Here is a 23,334-nt window from a genome sequence, read left to right as displayed (position 1 = left end):
GCCAGTCACTGACAGTTCTCTGTTATTCTCGTGTAGTTCGAGACAGACATGAGGGCAAAATGTGAAATGAATTTCCTGTCCTTGTTAACCCAAATCCTAACACAATCTGTCATGGATGGTATCCCAAGGATGCTTTTCTTGGTACATACATGCTTGCTGTCTAGTGCCCAACCCCAGTTACTCATGCCGCTGAAAACACTGACCCAGACACACAGGCAAAACTATCCCTACGTACCTAAGTTCTTCCTCGTCGCAGCTCTTGTACCTCTTGGGGTAGAACTTCTCAAATGCGCTGTCTAGTGTCTGGCTGGTACTCGCCGCACTGGTACCGGCGGATGGCAGCTCCAGGTTGGTCACGCTGGGTCGGTAGTCGTTATATTCAATCTGTTAAAACAAGAGTAATTTGCTTATTGGACAGTCAGAACTGATGCTTTCCTTGGGAGTGACAGGTCCTGTGAAGGTTTACACCAACTGGGATTTTCCCAGGTCTTCAAAACTCCATCAGGATGTTTGGAGGAATTTGAAGGATTGAGGAAGGTAGCAGCCAGAAGCAAATTCCCGGGGGGTTCGAAGGGGGCCATGCAACACTCCCTTTCCCCCTCCCTTAACTTTTATTTTACAATGTAATGACAGAAAGATGACTTGTAGAGACTGTTTCATTCCCTTCCATCGCAAAGTATGTAAAAAACCCCAAATTTAGCAGCACCACTTGGAAGACTATAAAAGTGTACAGAAAGATATTTTCAAATTTTACCCCCCCGCCCAAAAGAAAAGTTCTGGATCTACTCTTGGTAATAGCCTGTCCCTATTACTTTTTTGGAATAATATTTGTCATGATATCAGTGCTCATATTTCACAGGACAACAGGGCTTACCAATCCAGTTTTGCTCGATCAAGGGTGACCACTATTGACCATTATGATCAAAGACAAGTAAAACACACTTTCACATTCTATGTTTTAGCCACTTAATTTGAGGGCTAATTTGAGCATCAAAGTGTTGTGTCACTTCCATTTGATGAAGTTTCTGGAAAGCCTTGGGAAGTTCAAGTAACCACCATTTATTGACCACTGGGCAATTTTCCCCGGTAACCCCTGCACATAATACATCCCGGGCACCAGGCAAACTCGACCGGTGCTCAACAACTGCTGATTGCCCTGACTTGCCCGCTCTCTGGCACAATTCCAGTAGGGGTCGCCGTCATAAACCTTCTGAACCCTACCTGGGCCATGAGGGCTGCCAACTCCAGTGCCAGCTCCTTGTTGATGGGGAACCAGCCGTTGATGATGTCATCGTTGACCTGATAGGCCAGCAGCAGCCTCTCCCGCTCCGTCTCTCTCTTGGTGCGCTGTCGGAAGTACAACCTTGGAAGAATCCACCAAGGGAGGGAAATCAACCATTTAGACCCCTAATCCGATTACTTGACCACTTCCTCCCAATTCTAATCTAATAATACACCACCGGATGCAATTCATGTCTGTGTTTTTCCTCCCCACATGCCATCACATTCTGTTGGATTTCCTTGTTATCGTGTGACTTGTATTTAATCTGATGTAGGCCAAAATGACTAGGGGAAAGAGACTCCCGTTTTAACCTTGAAACGCTCAGTATAAAATTGGAAATTCAGTCACTGGAATGTGAATGTTGGCAACTCTATATGATCAACTGGTATGTGAGTAACGACAGTTCAACTTACGCAGTATCCTTAAAAAGAAAAAGTTTACACGTTCCATGCTTTTACAATGATGTATAAAACACTGCAATGGAATATCATACACAGAATGCAACAGGACTTTTTTTCTTAGAAGAGTGACTTTTTAATTCTCTCTGTTGCATATTTTCACAATTCTATTTAATGGTAACGTGTGGCCTTAGTGGTTAGGGTTTGTAGCTTCCAATCATAGGGTGAGGGGTTCGAATCCTGGCGGGTAATAAGATGCCATAACCTGGGGGCAAGTCACTTCACCCCTGCATGCCTCTCTCCACCAAGGAGTAAATGGGGACCCCGTGAAGTCAGGTATTGTAGTGTTTAGCATTTTGCACCTGCAAATGGCTGCATCAGGCTGGTTTACTCCCCAGGGAGGTGTGATGGTCTTAGGAAATGTTCAGCTGTTATGAACCAATGAGCTGGGGAACAGATAATACATCGGTGCCTTTGAATGACAGATACTGTTAACTTCTGTGCGCCTTATAAATACTCTGATTAAAATCATCATTTTTTCTCCAAGGTGAAATTTATTTCAGTCCATTATCAGCCCCACCCATAATCCAAAGAAAGAAACATGTGAACCAATGACGATTTATGGTGGAGTGTTATTGAACATTTATGACCTGCTTCACAAAAGACATATAAGTGCAATGTTTCAGTCCTAGTGCTAAAACATATTTGTTGGTCAGTATCAAAACTGGTTTCAGTAACATTTGAAATGTGTCAAACCAAAACCAACATATAACATTTGATGTTACAAAAAGTGCCAAAGTATTTTGTTGAAAACAAAAAGATAATCTTCAAACATTTTATGCTGAAAACCATCTAAAAAATGACCAAGAGGCTGCTCAAAATTGAAAACATACCCTTCTTTTACCCTCAGAGAATACCTTCATTCTATGGCAATCATCAGGCTTTGTACAGGGAGGCCATTCCTAATTCCCATGACATCTTTCTTACAGTAAACCAATATTCCTGTTGAATGACTCCTGTTCATGTTGGCTAAGCTTTACCTGTTTTTGTAGGTGAGTCGCACCATTCTGGCTGTTTCCCACTTGCCAGTCTGTGTCTCCTTCAAAGTCTGCTCCCATTTGGATATCACATCGCAGATCTGTGCAGTAGGGGCAGAGTCAAAATCAAAGATGAGGAAACAAATACAGAGATTTTAGAATAACAGGGGTGCTTGTCTATTTCTGCCGTACAATAAGGAATAAGAGAGATGAGGTCTCGGTGAAATGCTCAAAAATAAGCAAATTCCTGATCTGTCTTGTCCCTCGAACCCCGGTCCATCCCAGACCAAGTCCATTCCCAAGCCCAGCCTGCATCAAGTCCATTCCAAAGCCCTGCCTGGACAAAGCCATTTCTTTGGCCCAGCCACTTGAGATGGATCCTATGCCCAAGCTCAACCCACACCTATTCCCCAGCCCAAGTCTATTCCCTAGCTTTAGCCAAGCCAAACGAAGCCTACTACAACCCTACCAAGCCCAGGTCAATCCCCAGCCTGACCAATCCAAACCAAGCTCAGTCCTTACCCATTCCCCATGCCAGCCTATAAAAGCCAAGCCAGCCCTCTCAAAGCCCAAACATCACCCGCTGAAAAAACAACCCATCACACAGAGACCCACCTTGGCCGAAGGATGCAGGCAATGCTCAATTTCCCTCCCACATGGGTCATCGGTGAACAAGGCAAATCCACTCTCCTCGCTGTCTCTCATGTTGATCTTGTGGTTCAGTGTGTGCAGCAAGTCCTTGACTGTTGTTGAGCCATCAAACCCTACCACCTGCTCAAAATAGAGTAATCACCATTTCTTACAATTAAAACTTTTCTAACATTAGAATTATGCTCTGTTCAACGTAGCGGGCTTTAAGATGTTTACCCTTTCTTGATAGAACACAAATTGACAAACTTCAGGATGGCAGCCAATTTATGCAATAAAAACCAGGATCATGACAATTTTTGGTGAGCACTGATCACTATAAACCACTACATCAGTTACCACTCTTCCCTGATGGTTCTTGTGCTGAGCCTGCTTGAGGTATTTTGAATGGTTCTAAAGCAATTTAAATCTGATCCATTGTGAAGAGTTCTTTTCTATTCAGCATATGTCCAAATCCATGGAGTATGGAAACACTGTGTTTCCTTAGTCTCTGGTTTCCATCTATGGCATGGAGGACTGCTTTTTGTATCAATATCACTAGCTTACTGCAAGTCTGCATGAGCAGCAGGTGTAAATCACCTACATCAAATATCAGTCTCTCTTTTCCACACTTCACAGGGTGGTTGAAAATCACCCAGCCACATTTTCCATGAAAAGTTAAACTAAAATATTGTTTCGGCAAGTACATAGAAATAATGGCTTCTCTCTGTATATCAGAACCCCAGCTTTGATACTGCTTATATATACATAGACAGAAGTGAGTCCTCTGACCTGATAACTCCCATTCATGAAGTGAACCGGCATGCTAATCGGGAAGGAGTGGTGGTAGGGGTGCCTCTGTAGAATCGACAGCACCTCCTGGCGAGATGGCTTGGCCTCCCTCCCTCCTTTGTGAATGGTACGCTCCAACGACCTCTGACAGAAGAGGGCATACTTGCCAACATCATTCCTGAGAAAACAAAACAACAAATACTCCTGAACTCTCAGAAGCATGACAGAGAAATGGAGAATGCTTATTCAGGGCCTGATGTAAATTTTCATTGGCTGTCACTCAGTACTTTTAGTGGTGAGAGCCCAGAATGATTATTTCAGCCTGGCTGAAGTTCTGCCAGACAGGGCTTAATAGGCTCACCCTAATTTCATGTTTGACTGACAAATGAAATACTTCCATGGCCTAGAAATGTCTCCATACACTTCCCTTAATCCAGCACTAGTAATAGATGAAATGTCAGACTGACCAGAGACATCATCTGATGTTCAGAACAGAAGCCGTTTTGAGGTTGAAATATTTAGATTTAAATTTTAAGTAGATAGTGAAAGTAACACAGAAAAATCCTCAACGCAAGTCAATGTAAGCAAAAATTGCCCCATGTTTGAAACTGAGTTCAAAAGAAAATCAATAAATTTATGAAAAACAGAACTTCAGGACATATTCATTTGCAATTTTAGGGCAATGTTTGTTTTTCTTTTCTTGGAAGGTTAGGGATTAGGGGTTAAACAAATCACAAAAGTTGTTCCTATATAGCCTACAGTCTTATCTGTTGATTAAAGATAATGCATAATGATGCCCCTCGATATAATTGATATTGTTCAGGTTAGAGGACATTCTAATATGTTCCATAAGCCAATCAAAGAGACATTATTTATTTCTTAAAAATGTATTGACATGGCATCTCAAATTCTTTCCCAGCTACAATTATTACGGTGTCAATCAACCACAAAGGTTTTCTAGACCAACGGTTCTCGTAGAAAGGTTTGCCCAGGAAAGTATTGATTTACATGACACTTTACCAAAACCTACAGGAAATTTTCAGGTACAGTAAATACAACACCCACGTTTATCATAAAATGCCGACAACTTTATGAAACCTGGCTGGAGGTTTCACGTCAACTGATGACTGATAGGGGGCGTGGCATCTGTTGTGCTACTATTAAGAAGAAACTGGCCTCTATCTAAACCAAGGAGGAGGAAAGACAGCATTCTTGACACTCCAGTGGCACGGACCAAGCAAGCCGTGGTTTCCCAAAGTATTCAGAATCAGACATTGCGTGAGAGATAAGCTTTAAAATTGTCACAATGAGTTGTGGGAAAGGAGCATTGTGCTTGATCGCTGTTTTCAGTCTTGTGAGGGTTTCATGCATCCATCGCTGTCCAGTAGGATGGCCGGGGTGGAATCAGTCCTATTATATGATAACACCTACACCAATGCCGTGGAGAGATGTCCAGCCACTGTGTCGGAGCTTTGGCGCTCGTATGGTGGTCCCGCGCTCAGATTAAGAGAACCAATTCATGACCAATGTTGCCTGCAGTCTTGGAACCCCTCTATGGATTAACTGCACCGATGAAATTGTTGAGGGAATGTGTGTATGTTCCAAGCATAGAGTGGCAGGGATGGGTTACAGTAGGAGAAGACCCAGTGGACAGCAGCCAAATGACTTCCAAGTTAATGGTGGTGGCACTGGAACAGATATAGCATCACTTGATAGCAGTGAACTGCGGGCAGATGACTCCAATTCTATGGTCTGTTGCTCAATGTGTGAAATGAAGCAAGTGTGTACTTCACCTATCCAGTGCCGAGCTGTGAATGCTTGTGCATGCTAAATCTTTCATCTACACATTTTAGTACTTTAAAAGCATCTGTTGACTTTGTATGTTGACATTTCTGTTTCACGGTAATGACCGTTTCTCATCCAAATGTTGAGCTGCATAGCTCATCACAAGGAGTATGGAGTAAAACTCAACTTGAAATTTTGAGCAAATAAAGGCAAGTTGTATTCATGTAGAAAACACTTATGTCCATGAGTAATTGCCCGCCACGTGGTGAGCTTGCCAGCCAAAAATTTGGGAAAATGTCCACTTTTTTTTAACCGGGACTCTTTTCAAAGGCCTACAATACTAAACTTAAAGCTTCTGTTACTTCATTTTCCTTTTGCAGACAAACATTTGTCCAACTGACAGGAATAGAGTATCACAAACTCCTTAACACATATCTTGGGGGTGTCCTTAAAAATTGAATTTTTTTATGTCCACCTATAGATAATTTCAAAATTCGGTGGCCAATAACTCTTAAAGTATGCAATTCTAATTCGTTTTTGAGATGTTGACCTCCAAGCATTATCAAATCTGTATAAAGTCTGGAAGCGGATTAATCCCAGCTCAGTGTCGTCTTTCATTGGAGTTCAACTGACGTGGATTAACCCAACAATCCAACATGAATGTCTCAGTGATAATCACCTGCCACAGTGTGACCAATTCAGAACAAGAGGTATCACCAAATATTGGCATATCATCAGTGCTGTACGGTGTGACTAAAACAGTCACATTTTCGCCTAAAAAATGATGATATGCGACTAATTGTTTAATTCTTATCGCCAATGGCGACCATGATCTGTGCTTGTTAGTCGCCCATCTTGCCAGTCATATTTCACCAACGATCGCTGCCCAGTTTTCTTCTCCGTGCACCGGGTGATGTGTCTCTATGATCATGCATTTTTTCTGTCTTACTACATGTACAAAGCATGAGCCCACTTTAAAACATAACGTAGCTTGCATGTACATGTACACTGTAGGTGTATGTACATACACACAAGTGCAGGTACTAGGTAACCAAGTCAATTGGTTTGTGGTCGCACACTGTGTAGAGTATGTATGGGAAGCTGAGACGTTTCATGTATTCATTAGATGCACTAGCTGTCTATGCACGCCACCATTCCAGTCTAATGAACTTGTTTCGGTCCCAAATGTAAGTTTGAAACCAAAAGGTTTCAAGCTTCCCTTGGTCCAGTTCAGTATGTCTTTTCTTTCAGTTGTTTTTCTAATATAATTGGTTGACATTTTTCATTTATTTCTCAAGCACAAAATCCAAAGCCTGTCTGTCCTGTGGATAATTGACAGAATAATGTTTCTGTGTGTTATGTCAGATTTTGTACAAGTAACTTGTGTATTTTGAAACTGTGTGTACAGCATGTACGAAAATTGACCTAGCGCCTAACCTTGTTTTTCTAGGAGTCAGTGGCTCTTCCTTTTAATTTTCTGTGTACTGCACTGTTTATCAGTATCACCCTAAAAGTCCTAAATCCTCCAACTGCAATATCATTTTTCACATACCCTCACCTATGAGGTAAGGCTTACATGACATGTTTCAAAGAGCCACAAGCTCTATTCAATTTCCCAATTTCATTTCAATTTCGTGCGCAAGGGTTCACAGAGTGACAAAGCAGACTGATTCTTAGAAAAAGAGGTATCACTGAAGTCCATGCTATGAACCTGCCCCTGATGCAGAGTAATTTTGCTGTGGTTGGTCATCCAAGGCCTACAGCCTGACAGCTCAAGTGGAAAGTTCTTCCTTAGAAACAGTTCTTCCTGACAGGCCTCATTAAGCTTTAATTAATTTTGTAGTTGACCAATTTGCACCACCAATTAACACAAAACATACACAAAAAACCTCACAAAGGAGAGCACACCAGATGACATTTCAAGAAAAAGTTAACTGGACCTTGCACCTCTCTTTAGAAACCAGATATGCTCAAAACTTCACATCAGCCATCAGAAAAGGTTCTACTATTTCCACCAATCAAGAATGCTGTAGCAGGCACTGAAGTGTTCATTACACTTTATGCATATGCATGGTGTAATTTACCAATAGGAAAGGTAATTTTTAAAACATCCTTTGCAATTCAGTTCATTAGTGACTGTGACCAATGGCTAATACACAAATTTTTACCACTTCCAGTTCTAACATGTCTAATGGTTGCATTGCTACACTGTACTCGTGGGCGTGGCCTACACTGATACAATGATGCACTAACGAATAAGATGAATAAAGGTTGTTAAAACATCTCGCGACACCACAAGATATCAAACTAGCAACTTAGCAAGGCATCATGTCTATGTTCACAACTTCACAGCTATCATCAAAGTCAAGAATTTCTGACAGCTGAATGACCCCAAAAGTACAGCATACACATTAAATATCTTCACAGCACAAGCTACGAATGATTTAGAAAACTTGAGGCATCTTGAGCAATCGACCATGAAAGCAGCTGGGAGAATAGCAATGTACATGGCTAGCATTGTTTTCACTCTTACAAAAATTGCTCTCATCCACTGCTGTCCTGTAGGATGGCTGAGATGGAGTAAGTCCTGCTATATGATAACACCTGCACCAATGCTGTGGAGAGATGTCCAGCCACTGTGTCGGAGCTTTGGCGCTCGCATGGCAGTCCCGAGCTCTGATGAGGAGAACCAGTTCATGACCAGGGTTGCCTCCAGACTTCAAGTGTGTCTGTGGATTGACTGCACCGACAAAGCGATTGAGGGTACGTGGGTATGCGCTGAGGACATAGCAGCGGGGTCAGGCTACCGTAAATGGGATCGGAATCCAGCGGGTGCTCAGCCAAATAACTACCCAGATAATGGTGACGGCACTGGAGCAGATTTTGCATCCCTTCCGATGCATGGACTGGGGTGGGCAGATTTCCCCGATTCTCGTAACTGCTACTCAATGTGCGAGATGGAGCTTGCGTGTGATTCGCCCATGCAGTGCCGAGCTGTGAGAGCTGGTACATGTTAACTCTTTCATCGGTTCATGCATGTACTCAAACTCAGTCCCTGACTCTTTATGCCAGCCCATCAACAGAAATCAAGCACTTCTTCACCTGTGATAGAACGAATCTTTGCCTGCTCCTTCACAATCTTCTTGCACAGTCCCTTTCATAGTAGGCTTGCTCTTCAAATGACAATATGACCCTCAGAGGAACAGTGGCGGAAGAGGGCATCTTATACATTTTTCACACTACATGTATCCCTGCATGTTTGAATTTAATTTTAATTTAATGCTGAAGTTCCTTTTTGTACGGTAGACTGATTAGTTAGAATGGTTGCTAGTATGACTTGACGTCATTAATTGAAATCATCTGACAAAAAGGCATATTAAGCAAGCTGCTTACAATGTGAATTGTTTTGGAAGAAAATACTTAAAAGCCCTTCTGTTAGGCACATGATAAAATATTATATAGTTGGACCCAACTCTTTCAGCCTTTGATAACAGTTGACACCAGTGTGTAAACTGTGCTATGTATGTAGTCATGTGCAAAATATAGAGATATATAGTGTGTAAAATGCTAAAGGTTTAATCTCTCCGCTCTGAGTGAAAACAAAAGAGGGTGTGTTTTTAAATGAAATTGACAGTCCTTTGGTACGAACTCCCTGCATAGGCGCACAAGTTTGACGCACGTTTGACGAATGTATGATCTTTGCATGCACGCCAAATGCGTGCAAGAACCCATTTGGAATACTTATACTGTCTTTCTTTCGCCAGTGAGGGGGCACTTCAACTCTGGGCAGATAGGCTGTAAGAAACTGAGAGATGACACTACGAGGGTAAACCCTAATGCGCATCTTAAAAGTCTGACAGAAGATGAAAGCAAATAAAATGTGTTGGTTTAGTACAATTGGACTCAGATGTTGATATAATTCCAATGACATGGACACAACCCTGTCTAGCTCACAAAGGACAAACTCTTATGCATACAAAGATGCACATTTGTTTGGGGCCACAAAGTGCCTGGCAACCAAATGTGAGAATATTTCAGGACAAGACGACTCAAATGTGACTTTCAACAGGACACTACAATTCAGATGGCATGCAAACAACCTTGCTTTCTCATTAAGGACATACACAAGGACTTGATACAAATTGATAGGCGCTGAACACCACAGTAAAATAAAATCCGTATTAAATGAGGTTTCAACAAATCAATTATGTTAACTTGTATCTGGTGCAGGGCATCATTTCTTTTTTATTGCTTGTCACCGGCTGCTGTATTTTATAAAGGTCTATTGCCTGACAGTTAAAAAACCCTCTGCTTTGTTAAGTTTCCCCAGACAGTCCTTGTCAGGCTTGGACTAACTGTGAGCTTGATTGACAGATAGAAATCAATGTTATAAACCTAGAAGAAATAATACTAATACATTTTTCGAAAAGGGACAAATGATATTTAACTCTAACCAAAACAACTCCTTCAGGCACCAATCTGCACCAAACAGGAATGATGAATCAAACTACAAGAAGTCGTCTATTGCCTCATGCATATGTATAAGTAAATAAACCTCTTCCATTGGTTCATGTTCGACTATCAAATCAGCAAGGTGCTCTAGCTGTGCACCGCAGATGCCAAAGTGTACAAATTTACAGGCGTTTCTTATTAAAGCCATTGGCAGACTTTAACAGTTAACACCTACACGTATGTAACAGTCTTTCTTTTTTGTAAAGAAACATACTCAATAGTACACTTTGAAGGGTTGCTTAGTAAATGGCAACCTGGATTCTGCTAAGATCTGAGATGTGTGGTATTTATGAAGAATAAATTAATATTTTATGCTGAACGGACTTAACATTGATTCTTCTTAATTTACAAATGTATTTGATATATCAAGGTCTCTTACAGCACTTTCCTGCCAAACTTAGTGCCTGAAATGTTTCACCTTTGCCCCATGCAAAATACAGTAGTGACATATACTACTATTTTTATATGTGACCTTCATGTATTACGGAACGTAAATAAGCTAACTGCAGTCAACAGGGCACAAAAATAGTTTCAACTTGTAGCTTGTGTGTCCAACTTTGTATCTTTTATTTAAAGAATGGTCCATAACTGTGAGTATATTGTGTTGTGTATGTAGCTGAATGAAAAATGTACCGTAATTTTACATGTATAAAATAGCTTCAAGTAACATTTTAAGGTTGTTAGAAAGTACCTTGAAAGTAATAGCTTCACACCTTGCGCTTTAAATTTGCACTTTGCTCTTTTAACTATAAAAACCAACTTTTTGGTGCGCATGCATATGTAATGGGCCAAAGTGCCTGCTAACCAATTGCGAGTATGGCAGGATACTGAATAGATGAATTGTGATTAAGAATTGTGTTTGTTATAACTTCTTCTACCATGAAGATTAAGGCAACCTTTACAACTGCATCTGGAAACAGCTCACAAACTGCTGCAGTGAATGGAAAAGGTCAATGCCAAACACCTTGAAACGTGCGAGCAGACATCCAGAAACTCTTGAATATTACTATTTTACTTTCCATCCTCATGGAGAGCAGCGCACATAAGAGGAATGCAGCGCTTCTGTTTCCCTGATGTGGTAAGGCACAGCACAGCACAAAGGAAAAAATACTGGCTGGAGAAATGCCGTGATATGGCTAGACTCCGCACCTAACTGAAACCTACGGAGATCAACCTGCTTGGGAAATGACACAAGCCCACTACTACTACAATGTTGCCAGCGACCCATTTCAAACAGCGTACTTGCAAACACTGCAAACTCAGAAAATGGAGCCCAAAAAGCACACAAACAATGCGAGGGCCTTATCTCTCTCTTACTACTGCTATCCATTTACGACACTAATTCACTCCTGACTGATGAACGCGTGATAAACTTAGTTGGTGTGTTTGATCTGGGAACCACACAGCAGAAACATGTTGGTGCTAAAAGCTGATTTTTCAGTGACTGGACAAGAAACACGACAGTGAATGTATTAAATGCAACAGCGATTAGGTGTTTGTATTAAGTCCGCGTTTATGATATGCCGCACTCAATTCAAGGAGTACGTGTTACTGTGATTAACTCTTGTTTAGCGTTCTCCAGGATCACCATGCTCTGGGGATCTGCATGTTTTATCATGGACGAGCAAACTTCCTGGATGGTGTGCAGCGTGCCAGACATTTTTCCGATTTTGGTTTTTCTTCTGAAAATCACAATGGCCTGATTTTCAGGCCTTTGAAAATAAAAAAACCTGGAACGGTTTCAATTAAATCAGAACAGTCAGCAGGCACATAACGGTTCATACGAAGAATAAGACACATCTGTTAAGCAACTTTCTACAGAGTATCGAAGTGAATACGTCACATGCACAATTAGTGTGCAAAAGGCATGAGCGTGTGAACCAGCGCGTGAACCAACACGCGCGCGAACCAACACGCGCCTACTCCATTCGATTGCACTGCACTTTCTGGTTCAGAGTGACGTCACACTTTGGTACTCTATTCCTCTTGATGCCTGTTACTCCCACAAAAAACTGTTGAAATAATACGGCACATGTTGCTAGCAGCAAAAGATACAGAAATTGACTAGGAGGGGACTAGAGCCAGAGGCCTCTGAAAACTGTGCCGGCACTCTACCAACCAAGCTCTCCTAAACACGTATGCAGAGACCCGAACAAAAAGACACTACTCACTTTGTGTCGGCGTGCCGGCGCAGATGGGCCTTGAGAAACCAGAGGTACTTCTGCTGAGGTAGGAACAGCACGCAGCACATTGCCAGCAACTGCCAGGCCTGTGTGACCAGGTAGATCTCCTGCGGGTTGACCTGCCGGGGTTCAGAGGTCAGGTCAGTCATGGACGAGGGCCGCGACACCTGGGCGTCGCACCCAAACCAGGAGGAGAGACTCCCGCAGAGGAAGGACTGTGCAACCCGGCGGGATTGGGAGGGTGGGGTTTGCCGGCAAAGGAGTGGTGGGGATAGCCGCGGTGGAATGGTGGTGTTGGAATGGGATAAGAAAACAAAAACAAAACACACAAAAAAAATAGCCGTGGGAATGACAAAAATAAACAATAAGCAAAAATAAATCAATAAGCAAACCAAAACAACACCAAGAAAAAAGAACTGAATATAAATCATGAACATCGCATTTTGAAAGAAGTCTTAGGCACTGAATTGAAGGCACTGAATTCAAGATAAGTTCAAATGTAAATCACGCTTTTTACTACATTTTTTTTAGTAATTCTAGTGCCTGAAGCCTTGATAAACGGTTGGCCACTTCAAAAATATGAGCATGCCTTTAATTACTGATACTGACGTACTCAGAGAAGAAAATGTTCTCTTTTGCAAGTTTTTGGAATTGATGCATAAATAAAACAATCAGTTTAGTCGGTTCACTTTAAAACTTGTATTTGCATGTTTGTCAACTTCGTGAGCTAATTCCGTTTTTCTCTAACTCTATAGTGCCACACATTTTTAAACTGGTGTTAGTCAACAGCCTTTGTGCTAGTAATTGTGCACTGGTTCAAACAAACTAGCCTTATCTGCATTATTGTTGGTCAGTATTCAATTGTGCTATGAAAAAACTACAAACACTCGAGATGCATTCAATTATCTCAAATGTGATGTATGCTTTTTTAAAAGCTGCAAATAAAAATGTGTTTGCTGCAAACAACACTTTAAAAGCAAATCAAAACAGCACAAAACAACCAGAGTTACATGTAAATAAGACAGAAAAATCAAATGCAAATGAAAATCAAAGCAAGGGCAATTAAGCAGAGCAGGGTTAGGGGTCAAGGGTTATTAGAGGTCATGAGGGTTGGGTTGGTTTTTGAAAGGGACAACTGTAGCTTCAAAAAGCATTTTCTGGGGCAAGACAGGCAGGTTTCTTCATAGAACTGGCAGCCAGGCTCAGTGAAAGTCATGCAGCAATGAGGTTCTGTATAAATGCATCAGAGAAGTTTTGCAAACTCACAGCAACGGCAACTGCACCAAGTTTTCTTTGATATCTTAGATTACTACTGCCGCTTATAACCATGTTGGAAAACTTATGAGTACAACTACTTGAAACAAAACAACTGAGGGACCAATGAAAGTGATGGATGGCAGAATGTAATTGTGCACACAACCGTGTGTATGCAAAACCTCTCTATTCTTTGTACAAGGGATCTAATACTGCTTGCAAAGGCTACTTATGTAATGATTCAAATACACTGCCAAATTTATCAGTTCAATTATTAAAAAGCTAACACAAGGTGCATCACTCCAAATGAAGCCATAATAGAATTCAGTTTGATCTCCCTAACGAGTGTATTGATTCCAAGTAAGCTTGCAGGCCACTCCACCCAGAAATATACACGATGCATAAAAGGGCTGCCATAGTGACCAATATCACGTTAGAAACTGTGACCATAGCAACCAACCAGTTTCCTGCAAGCAATTACAATGGCCATGTATATCGTCGGAGTCTGAACAATGGCCACATTTCAACGCATGACTTGTGAAGGTCTCGGTTAGTGATGTAGTTGCAGCTCAGTGAAATCCAAGGGAAGCGTTTCTAATGCGTTGCAACAATTCTACAGGCTTTATAATGGTACAGCACAGCTGAATGCTCACTGTCAGTGCAATGCTGCACAAGGCACAAGGTTGAGAGCTGTCTTAGGTCTGTATTTGATTAGTTTGGGCCAAACCCACACCGAGCATGCCTTGGCAAACCTCAACTACTGGGCTATGTTCTACAAGCTCGCCTAAAAACAGAAAACAATTAATTTGAATGCAATATTTGGGGCAGAAAAAGAAATAAAAGCAAAGTTTTATATTTGTCTTTTGAGGTATCTCCTTATATTTGACATTTGTGACTGCTAGAAGATGTGGCTTTAAAAATGGCCACAAATTGGAGAAAGAAACCCCCGAATACGTATCCCCCAAGTTTCTTGAATGCGGTGAGGAATTAATAACTCCAAGCCCCCCCAAACTGTGCCCTGGATGCCATCTCGGTTGCTAGGGTTACCTGTAAGCTCGCTGTGCCGGATCCCGGTGGACACCTGGTGGTCTGCTTGATCAGCTGGCAGTACATCTCGTTCTGGAGCTCCGGATGGGACAGGCAGGTCTGCAGTGCATTCTGGGCCAGGCTGATGTGGTAGTCGATGGCCAGCGTGTCCATCTGGACAGTGATGAAGAGGTTGCAGGACTGCAGACCACAACCAAATCAAACCCCGAAATTAGGACTTCCCTGAACTTGCACCTAGCCTGATAACCTACATCTACCATGTGTAGACCGGTCACACATGCAAATGCATGCAGGCACTGGAGGTTAGTTGTGCCCAATTGTAGCTACTTTTCTATTAAGTTTGTGACATTTTATTGTTTTGCAACGCATGTAGTATTGTACCCTAGACCATCACAAGACCAGACGCGAAACCGTTCACAAGGAGAGACAGGGGAATGCTTTTGTTGGAGTTGGTTTGAGATTTTTTTGTGCGACATAAATTCAGACTGGAAGTCTTGTGAAAGTCTTGAGAGGTTTGAAGACTTTTAGAAGGGATACCAACTCCTTGGGGCTGTCAATCAAGTATGTACACACAGAGTGTTGGCCCCACATAAGCCTTGTAGAAGGGATACCAACTCCTTGGGGCTGTCAATCAAGTCTGTACACACAGAGTCTTGGCCTTTTTAATCCCCCCCACAAGCATGGCATGCAAAGCAACTCTAACACCTCCCTCCAAGTGTGCACATGCATTCCATACGGCCCTTTGACTTACATGTATCAAAGCAATGATACCGATTTACTGGTAAGATCCCCAATTGTCAGAGGTGAAAGGTAATGTGTTGTAACATTTTTTGGTATAAAAACTGGAGAAAGTACATTAATTTCATGTCAATTTATAAAAAGCAATTCAGGTGTGTGTATTGTCTCAGACCCCCCCCCTGTAAGCGATGATGACAATCCACTGCCCCGCCCCACTGCTTTGTGTGTATCTAAGAATGAATGGCCCCTTATCCTAGACATATACTAGCCAAAGAGTCCAGAAAATCCATTTGTACTTTAGGAAACATCCACTATTTAGGTTATGCATGGCAGCCATCTTCCTGTTCAGTACTTTTGTTCTGTAGTTATCCACATGATTATACCTTTTAAGCATGTCCCCCGTAACAAAAGCACTGACCGGGAAGATGGCTGCCATGCATACCCTCTGTAGGAAAAAAAAAAAATGGCTGCCTCCCTCAGGTTTTTTTTATAAAACCTCAATGCAAAACTAACTTCTTCTCTTACACTGCCAAAAACAACAGACCTTGCCGAGTTTGACAGCCTCCTTCTTCAGGGGTTCGGAAGGCAGCGTGGTCAGTGGCTTCTCGATGCTCTCTTTGCTGTAGCACAGCATGGGATGCTTCCAGTAGGGGCTCTGGGGGTTGCCCTCTGCGACCATCAGCCTGGAGATCAGCTTCTCAAACTCGGTGCCCGCGTCTGAGTTTCCCCCGCCCGATGCCACCAGAAGATGATACAGCCAGTTATCCTGCGCAAGCAAAACGAGAGAAACTGCTTAATGTACAAATGAGGGATTTTCATTCAATAAGATTAATTTCTTTTATGCACAAGTAGTAAAATATAGCCTAAGAGAGATTCTCTCAATGTCTCTGGTAAATAGTTCCCTTCAAAATTATACTTGCCACATCAACTTTCCCTCCTGAGCACAGGTGGCATAGCCAGGGAAGGGGGAGTTGCTTGATTGTTGCCAATCTTTTTAAAAATTCATTATTCTTTGTTAGGAATTGAAAATACAAACAAATTTAGAAATAGCGTCTTCACCTTCCTTTGAAAGGGATTTCTTTTATAATTTATGGACATTCATTTTAGGAAACAATTGCCATCTTCCACATGCTAACCCCCCCACTCAAAGCTGGGATATGCCAGTGGTTCCTTATGGGAGGAATGTTTTAAACACTGTTACTGTTCTATTTCCAGTGCACTGTCAACTTACAAATTTACAATCTAGTATTAATCCCTTTTTCATCTATCACTTAACACGATAAACTCTTCCCAAAAACGACGGCTTTAAAAGTGTCTGTGAAAAATGTGTATTTATACGCTTTTACAATTTCAGTGCCCCATTTTGGCACTTTTGTGAACATTTACAGACTAGAAAACTAACAGAAAAAGTTCAACTGTCCAGAGTTCAACTGTCCAGGGTTCAACTGTCCAGGGTTCAACTGTCCAGGGTTCAACTGTCCAGGGTTCAACTGTCCAGGGTTCAACTGTCCAGGGTTCAGCTGTCCAGGGTTCAACTGTCCAGGGTTCAACTGTCCAGAGTTCAACTGTCCAGAGTTCAACTGTCCAGGGTTCAACTGTTTGCGCATGTGTAACTGGCACATGCACCAACAGGTGATACAACCCAAAATGGCTGAGAGAGGACCTGCCTTCTCTTCTTTACTATTGAAGACTAGATACGTTGGGCTTGGATTGGGCTTGTCTGGCTTCTTGGCCGGCGCCAGGCACAGGGAGTACTTGCTCTCTGTCTTGCCGTCCCCTTCATCATCTGAGTTTTGTGACTGGTCCACCTCCTCCACCGATGCCTCGCCAATGTCGATGGTGCCGATGGGAACCTTGTGATAAATTAAAAATGATCCAAACAATATGAGTCTCTGGACCTATTTGATCGGATTCCCTGTTAAGTTGGCTAGAGTACTTTTGAGAAGTTTCCTCCGCTGGTAAGGGAATATCAACTCTAAACGTACCACTAAATCAACCGAGAAGTAAACCTGACTCTTGGTACACAGAGAAAAAAAACATGCACTACTGATTTTCAGTGCTGTCTCTATTGCACAAGCTGAAGACGAGTGAGTTGTGATGAACAGATGCCCTTTGTTAGCTTCTTCCTGTGTCTCAAGATACAGGTACGATCAAACATCTTATTTATGCCCTGAATTTATCTCATACTTGCATTATAAGCAGTCTGCATAGTTTGCAAGTACCGAGAGAAACGCTGACAAGTGACAACATAATTCAGGAGTTCTGAGATGCAGTGAGCCTGTATTTCCTTAGTTTACAAGTTTAAGACCACATGGAGGACGTACCTTGTCCCCCTGTTTCTTGTAGTAGCTGAATGTCTTGACCGCCAGGACACACCAGCAGGTCTTGGAGTGTCCGTTCTTGACCTTGGTGAGCCAGGACTGGATGCTAGGCTTGACCTCCTCGCTGCTGCTGCCTTTGTCCATCATGGCCCTGGTGTTGTAGCGGCACAGGACGTTGTTCAAGACTGGAATGCGGAAACCGGGAAAGGCAAGGCTTGGAAAATATTATATGGTTTGCACAATTTGGGTGAGACAAGCAGGATGATCCAATAAGCACACTTGGCAATGTGCCTAGGGCCTACAGAACAATTTGAGCGCCTATGAAAATACCACAGATTGCCAAAAAACTCCAACACCCGGAAATCAATAACCAAGGGATTAAGTTTTAGGGTCTCTCTGATTTTCTACTTATGGAAAGCTAATTAGTATACAGATGATAAAATACTGTATAATAGATGTAGGGAAGCATGTTTTAGGGGTCACCATAGTTTATTTGGCACATCGCCCAGCCCGTTGGAAATGTAAAACAAAAGCCCATGAAGAAAGTGCGGTGGGCGTGCGAGTGACATATTCCTTTCCAGTGTGGGCACGACAGAGTGAGTATCTTGGGATTAACCTGTTACCATGAAAACTAGCTTCTTGCATTGTAATAGCTGATTTGTAGTCTCTTCACCATCGCAATCTATGATTCCATAGTGTGTGACCCGACTTGGTAAATTTTGGGGTCATAGCAGAAGGCGGAATGAGTGATTTTGGAGTGAAAATTCACTGTCTTGATTGTAAAAGTTTCACGTGAAGCGTACATATTGTTCACTGTAAATTGTACTTCAGCTGTTTGTTGGTGTGGCGACTCGTATGATTTACACTAGGGTTTCTATCTTTACTCCACACAATATTCATTATTAGATATTGTCTAGAAGGCCAAGTCCACGGTCGCACACTGGCCTGACATTCAGGGAATTCAAGGAATATGGAATTTCATGTAAAAAAAATAAAGGAATAACAAGAGATTTAGGTAAATTGTAATTAATTGTAATCAAACCTAGATATTTGAACCCTCAAAAGTTGATGTGCAATAAAACTCTGTATAATTGAGACAGTTACATTTGGACTCTTTCTGCCCGTCTTCCTTTGCCTTGGCGTCCTTAAACTAACAATTTAAGCGGACCTCCTTAATAGATGGCCTATCACTACATTGTAAAACATAGCACCAATATGAAATAAAATGCTCCAGCACCTGCCAGCACTATCAAATTTAAATTATGCTGGTGCCAGTGACTTGGGTGGAGTAGGCCCCATGACCTGGGGCTTACGGTAGATACCTATAGAGCAGCTAATCCATCCCTGGTGAGACAGGCTCTGCACCAGTATCATTTCCTTGAGGACTAGTAGACAAAATCCTCAAGCTACACATACATGTACAATCTGGGGGCTTAACCACTTCCCCCTGAAGGATGTGTTATGATGAAGGGATTCCCTATGCTCATCATACGGAGGATGTTTAGACACATCTTGGCCAATTTTCTACGCAGTGTCCGGTGACGTGTACACTCATCTGTATGCTTGAGTGATTCCCTTTGAGTTGGTACACGTACATGCACAGAGACTCCAAATAGTCAATGGAGGCTGAGTGTGTGTGCGTGGAGCCCTCAAGTGGCAGTAAACATCTACCGGAAGTAGTGGTAAATATCGCTCCACAATATAATCTCAGAGTCACAAAAACCAATGTCACACAGATCTTCAAAATTATGACCATATGTGGTCAGCATGTGTAAAGTCCAACTCAGCAAAGGACTGTGGCTATGACATCTTGTCTGGCTGAAAATAACGGAGCTCCTGGCACAAATTCGTTCACAGAGTAGTAGAGATGACAAGTGGTTAAACACATGCCCTCCTGCATTTTAGTGCCGATGTCTCACAACACAGCCACTCAGCTTCCACATGTCAGCTAGCAACTTGGAATCTAATATGACAGTGAGAATCACCCTCTGTGACCATTGATAGAAACGAGATGTTCCAAATCAAGATTCTGTGGGTCCAACAAGTGAAGCGTACAACAATTTCCATTCACAAATCAAGTCTCATTTTGAAGGAGTTCTTTCAGATCGACATGTCCATGTAGGGTGGCACGAAACAGGTCCAAGCCCTGCTACAGATATAAGAGAAACGCTTGTTAACATTTCCATACCTGTAATCCACTCTTCCATGACAGCAGAAGACCCTGCAGTTAAGTAGTATGTTCTCTTGGTGGTGACAAGTTCAAATGTCAAGGAGCCCTCTGACCGGGAGATCTTAGTCAATGTGTCCAGGGGTATTCTTCCTCTTGGCTTCCGACTGGATTCATTCTGGAGAGGAGGGAGGGAGGTCAAGGGGAAAATAACAGGATGCAAAGGGAAAAGGTCAACCGGGCCACCTTGTCTGATCAATTTGGGCCAGCTGCAGCTTGACAACTTTGGGATACTGTGCCTGTGACCACAGACCGGGAGAGCATCTGACAGTAAGTACGGTATGTCCAAATTATTTGGCTGTGGCTTGAAATTAAACACAAGTCTGTGGAGAGTGGCTACAACAGGGACCATTGACTTGTATGTAATTTCAATCCGCAGCCAAGTAATTTCGACCCTGCCTACATGTAAGTCTCACCCAAAGCTACAAGTGGCTAGGACCTGGGCCCCGTTTCATACAGCTGATAAGCACAGCAGCCGGCATTAAGCATGTTCCTAGCAAAACCTTGGGTTACCAGCCGATATGCTATGATATCTTACAGTGCTTCCGACTGGTTCCTGGTGGAAGTTTTTTGTTTGATCGGCACATAAGCATGCTAAGCAGCATTTTCCGCATAGCAGCTCAGTGAATACAGGCCCTGCTCTTATCTTGAGGTTCCAGAGTAAAAGAATTACAACCCACACCCAAGATATACTGCATATACAACACTATTTGAATTTTCTTCAGTGGTAAGGATAGGATTTTAAATGGGAAAGCAAATCAGGGCCCTAGAATTTCATGGGGTGGTAGTGAACATGCAGGGATGTGAAGCTACATGTATACAATACTCTCTGCCTATTATAACTGCACGGTATGAGCCACACATGTAAACTAACAACCTAGTGGTCACAGCTATTGTTTCAAGCACACTAATGACAAACTGCAAAAGTTTGAGTCTTTCCTTCTGATATTGAATTTCAATGACACAATATGTGCAGGGCGAAAGGGGTCCATAAACAAACTCCTTAGCGGTGACAGAGACACCAGCACTGAGTAGCAGGGGTTTAGATAATTTTCTTCAAGCCATGAGTACAATACTCACTTCCTTGGTTAGAGCAGAGTACAGTACTCTTTTGCCCTGAGTATTGTTTGGTATTGTACTATTCTTCCTCATGAGAGGGAGAGTATTGTACTCCCTGAGAGGTGGAGGAACTGGGTAGCAACATGATGTGAGTTAGCCCTTTTGCCTTAGTAAATATAAAAATACTTGTTATTTCTCTTGAAAAAACCAACAAAAAAAACAGGGCTTGGTGATAACCATGAACTCACGTAAGTCCGTATCCCGCCCGTGTACGTAGGCATGTGTGAGGCTACCACGTGGGGACGCCATGTTGACCGGCCACTGTGAGCACACGCCCAGTGGTTGCCAGGACGCCATGTTGACCGGCCACTGTGAGCACACGCCCAGTGGTTGCCATTCAGATAATCATGATCCACTTCATCGCTCGGCAGTCAAATGCGCTCACACTCACAATCTAAACCTCAATCTTTCTAAGGTGTTTCAGACTCAAATTTAAAAAAATGATACCTGGTTTCTTGCCAATGTACCGGAAAGCCTCTAAACATGTTAAAACGCCACTTGAAAAAATGTCTGTGTTTAGCGGAGCAAAACATGCAGAAAACTTCATGTTTTTAAGTGAAGCTTTTGATGAGGAGTTTGGGCAACACAAACCCTATCCATCCATGCAAAAATCGATGAAAATAGTGTGGTCCCCGCATGCTAGAAATCAATTTTACTGCACCGTGTCTTCAGGGAGTCTGGCGACCATGTTTTTGTACACAAAAATGATCCATGTGCACAATGTGTGTGCAGTAGCTCATTTCGGTCTACAACACATTTTGCTTCGGGCCGGGTCCTTCCCGTCGATTCAGATTTTCTGAATAAAAAACTGTACGCAGAAGAACATGACCAAATTGGTTCAGTAGTGTCCGCTGCCAATGTTACCCTGTTGGGTGGGGTGTAAACAGAAACTTATGGTACTCTTTCTATAGTAGAAATCACTTTGTATTTTACGTTCTGCATGAGGTTTTATGCTGCGTATTTTGACTGAATTTCCAAGTTGGATAGCATATATATGCCAATACGCACGTTATCTAAACCCCTGCAGTAGGCAGTATGCCCGGCAGCGTCTTACAGTCTCTCGTGATGAATCAAGGTTTGCTGTCTCTGGCAAACTAGGAAACACCAGAAAGCAGCGATGTCACTGCGCATGCTTTGGGATGCAATGCCGAGCCACAGTCTGAAATGGTTCTCTTACTTTGCAGTGTTTGAATGTGACATTTGTTATGTCACGCCTTGGACAATGTAATTTCACTGTTTCACAACAGTCACAAGTCCTATTTCTATGGATGTAGATGTAGCTTGCACCAATGTGTACATGTACATAATATACACGGTACATTTCCCCTGTGTGCATACTTTTGCAAACATGACTGCACTCAAGTTAGTTGCCAAATGACTTGAAATTTCTCGAGCCTATCCCAAGTGACTACCTCACCAAGCGGTTACTTGGTTAAGTATCCAAAATTCACCGTTCAAAATTCAAAATCATGGTGGCTTCGTCTATACACTAATCGAGTAACCAATAGTCCAAGCCATGACTGCGGTTGAACCAGCAGCCGATTTCACAAAACTTTACGTAATGGTGTAACTCCACTTACACCACATTTTATTGCATAAGTTGCGCAACAAATTAAGACCGATTTCACAAAACCCACACACTGAGTAAGTCCGCAACTTATGCAACAAATTATGGCGTAACTTACTTAGTCATTTTAGATGGCGTAAGTTGCGCCAAACGAAGCGAAAATGAATGATTTGACTTGCTTATCGGGTCTGGTTAAGCCTCGTCATTGCTGAAATTATTAAAGATTATACTAGAAATGGGCAACTTTGTTCCAAAGGGGAAAAATAAACTTGTTTGGCTGTGAGAAAACTGCAAAACTTTTTATCCAGTTCCGACGAAAAAAGACGAAAACTTTTTCAAAATTGCAGGGGGATGTGATTCAATGCCTGTTTGATGACTGCTGTTATAAGAACAGCCGTCGTAAAAGCTGTTTTTGTCCTCGTCCAAGAAATTTAATATAATTAAA

At 42.3% G+C, this 23,334-nt stretch overlaps 1 protein-coding gene across 2 annotated transcripts in view; it reads right to left on the bottom strand.

Annotated features, from left to right (window-relative positions):
- LOC110979222 (pleckstrin homology domain-containing family H member 1-like) overlaps positions 1-23,334 on the bottom strand; it is an 82,516-nt gene that overhangs the window by 8,723 nt on the left and 50,459 nt on the right. The window contains exons 13-23 of one of the 2 annotated variants that reach the window (XM_022234819.2): positions 20,165-20,321; positions 17,980-18,161; positions 17,323-17,508; positions 16,200-16,421; positions 14,918-15,097; positions 12,605-12,831; positions 4,137-4,314; positions 3,333-3,488; positions 2,721-2,818; positions 1,222-1,363; positions 236-384 (exon numbers count right to left, since the gene is read on the bottom strand). In XM_022234819.2, the coding sequence (XP_022090511.2) occupies positions 236-384; positions 1,222-1,363; positions 2,721-2,818; positions 3,333-3,488; positions 4,137-4,314; positions 12,605-12,831; positions 14,918-15,097; positions 16,200-16,421; positions 17,323-17,508; positions 17,980-18,161; positions 20,165-20,321 (1,877 nt within the window). The remainder of the gene's footprint in view (positions 1-235; positions 385-1,221; positions 1,364-2,720; positions 2,819-3,332; positions 3,489-4,136; positions 4,315-12,604; positions 12,832-14,917; positions 15,098-16,199; positions 16,422-17,322; positions 17,509-17,979; positions 18,162-20,164; positions 20,322-23,334) is intronic. The other variant, XM_022234820.2, reaches the window with a different exon arrangement.

The sequence above is a fragment of the Acanthaster planci genome, linkage group LG01, assembly GCF_054643075.1.
Source record: "Acanthaster planci isolate LZ-2023a linkage group LG01, COTS_SCS, whole genome shotgun sequence".
Taxonomy (NCBI): domain Eukaryota; kingdom Metazoa; phylum Echinodermata; class Asteroidea; order Valvatida; family Acanthasteridae; genus Acanthaster; species Acanthaster planci.
The sequence above is the reverse complement of the archived record's forward strand: the minus strand, read 5'-3'. Positions and strand labels throughout refer to the sequence as shown.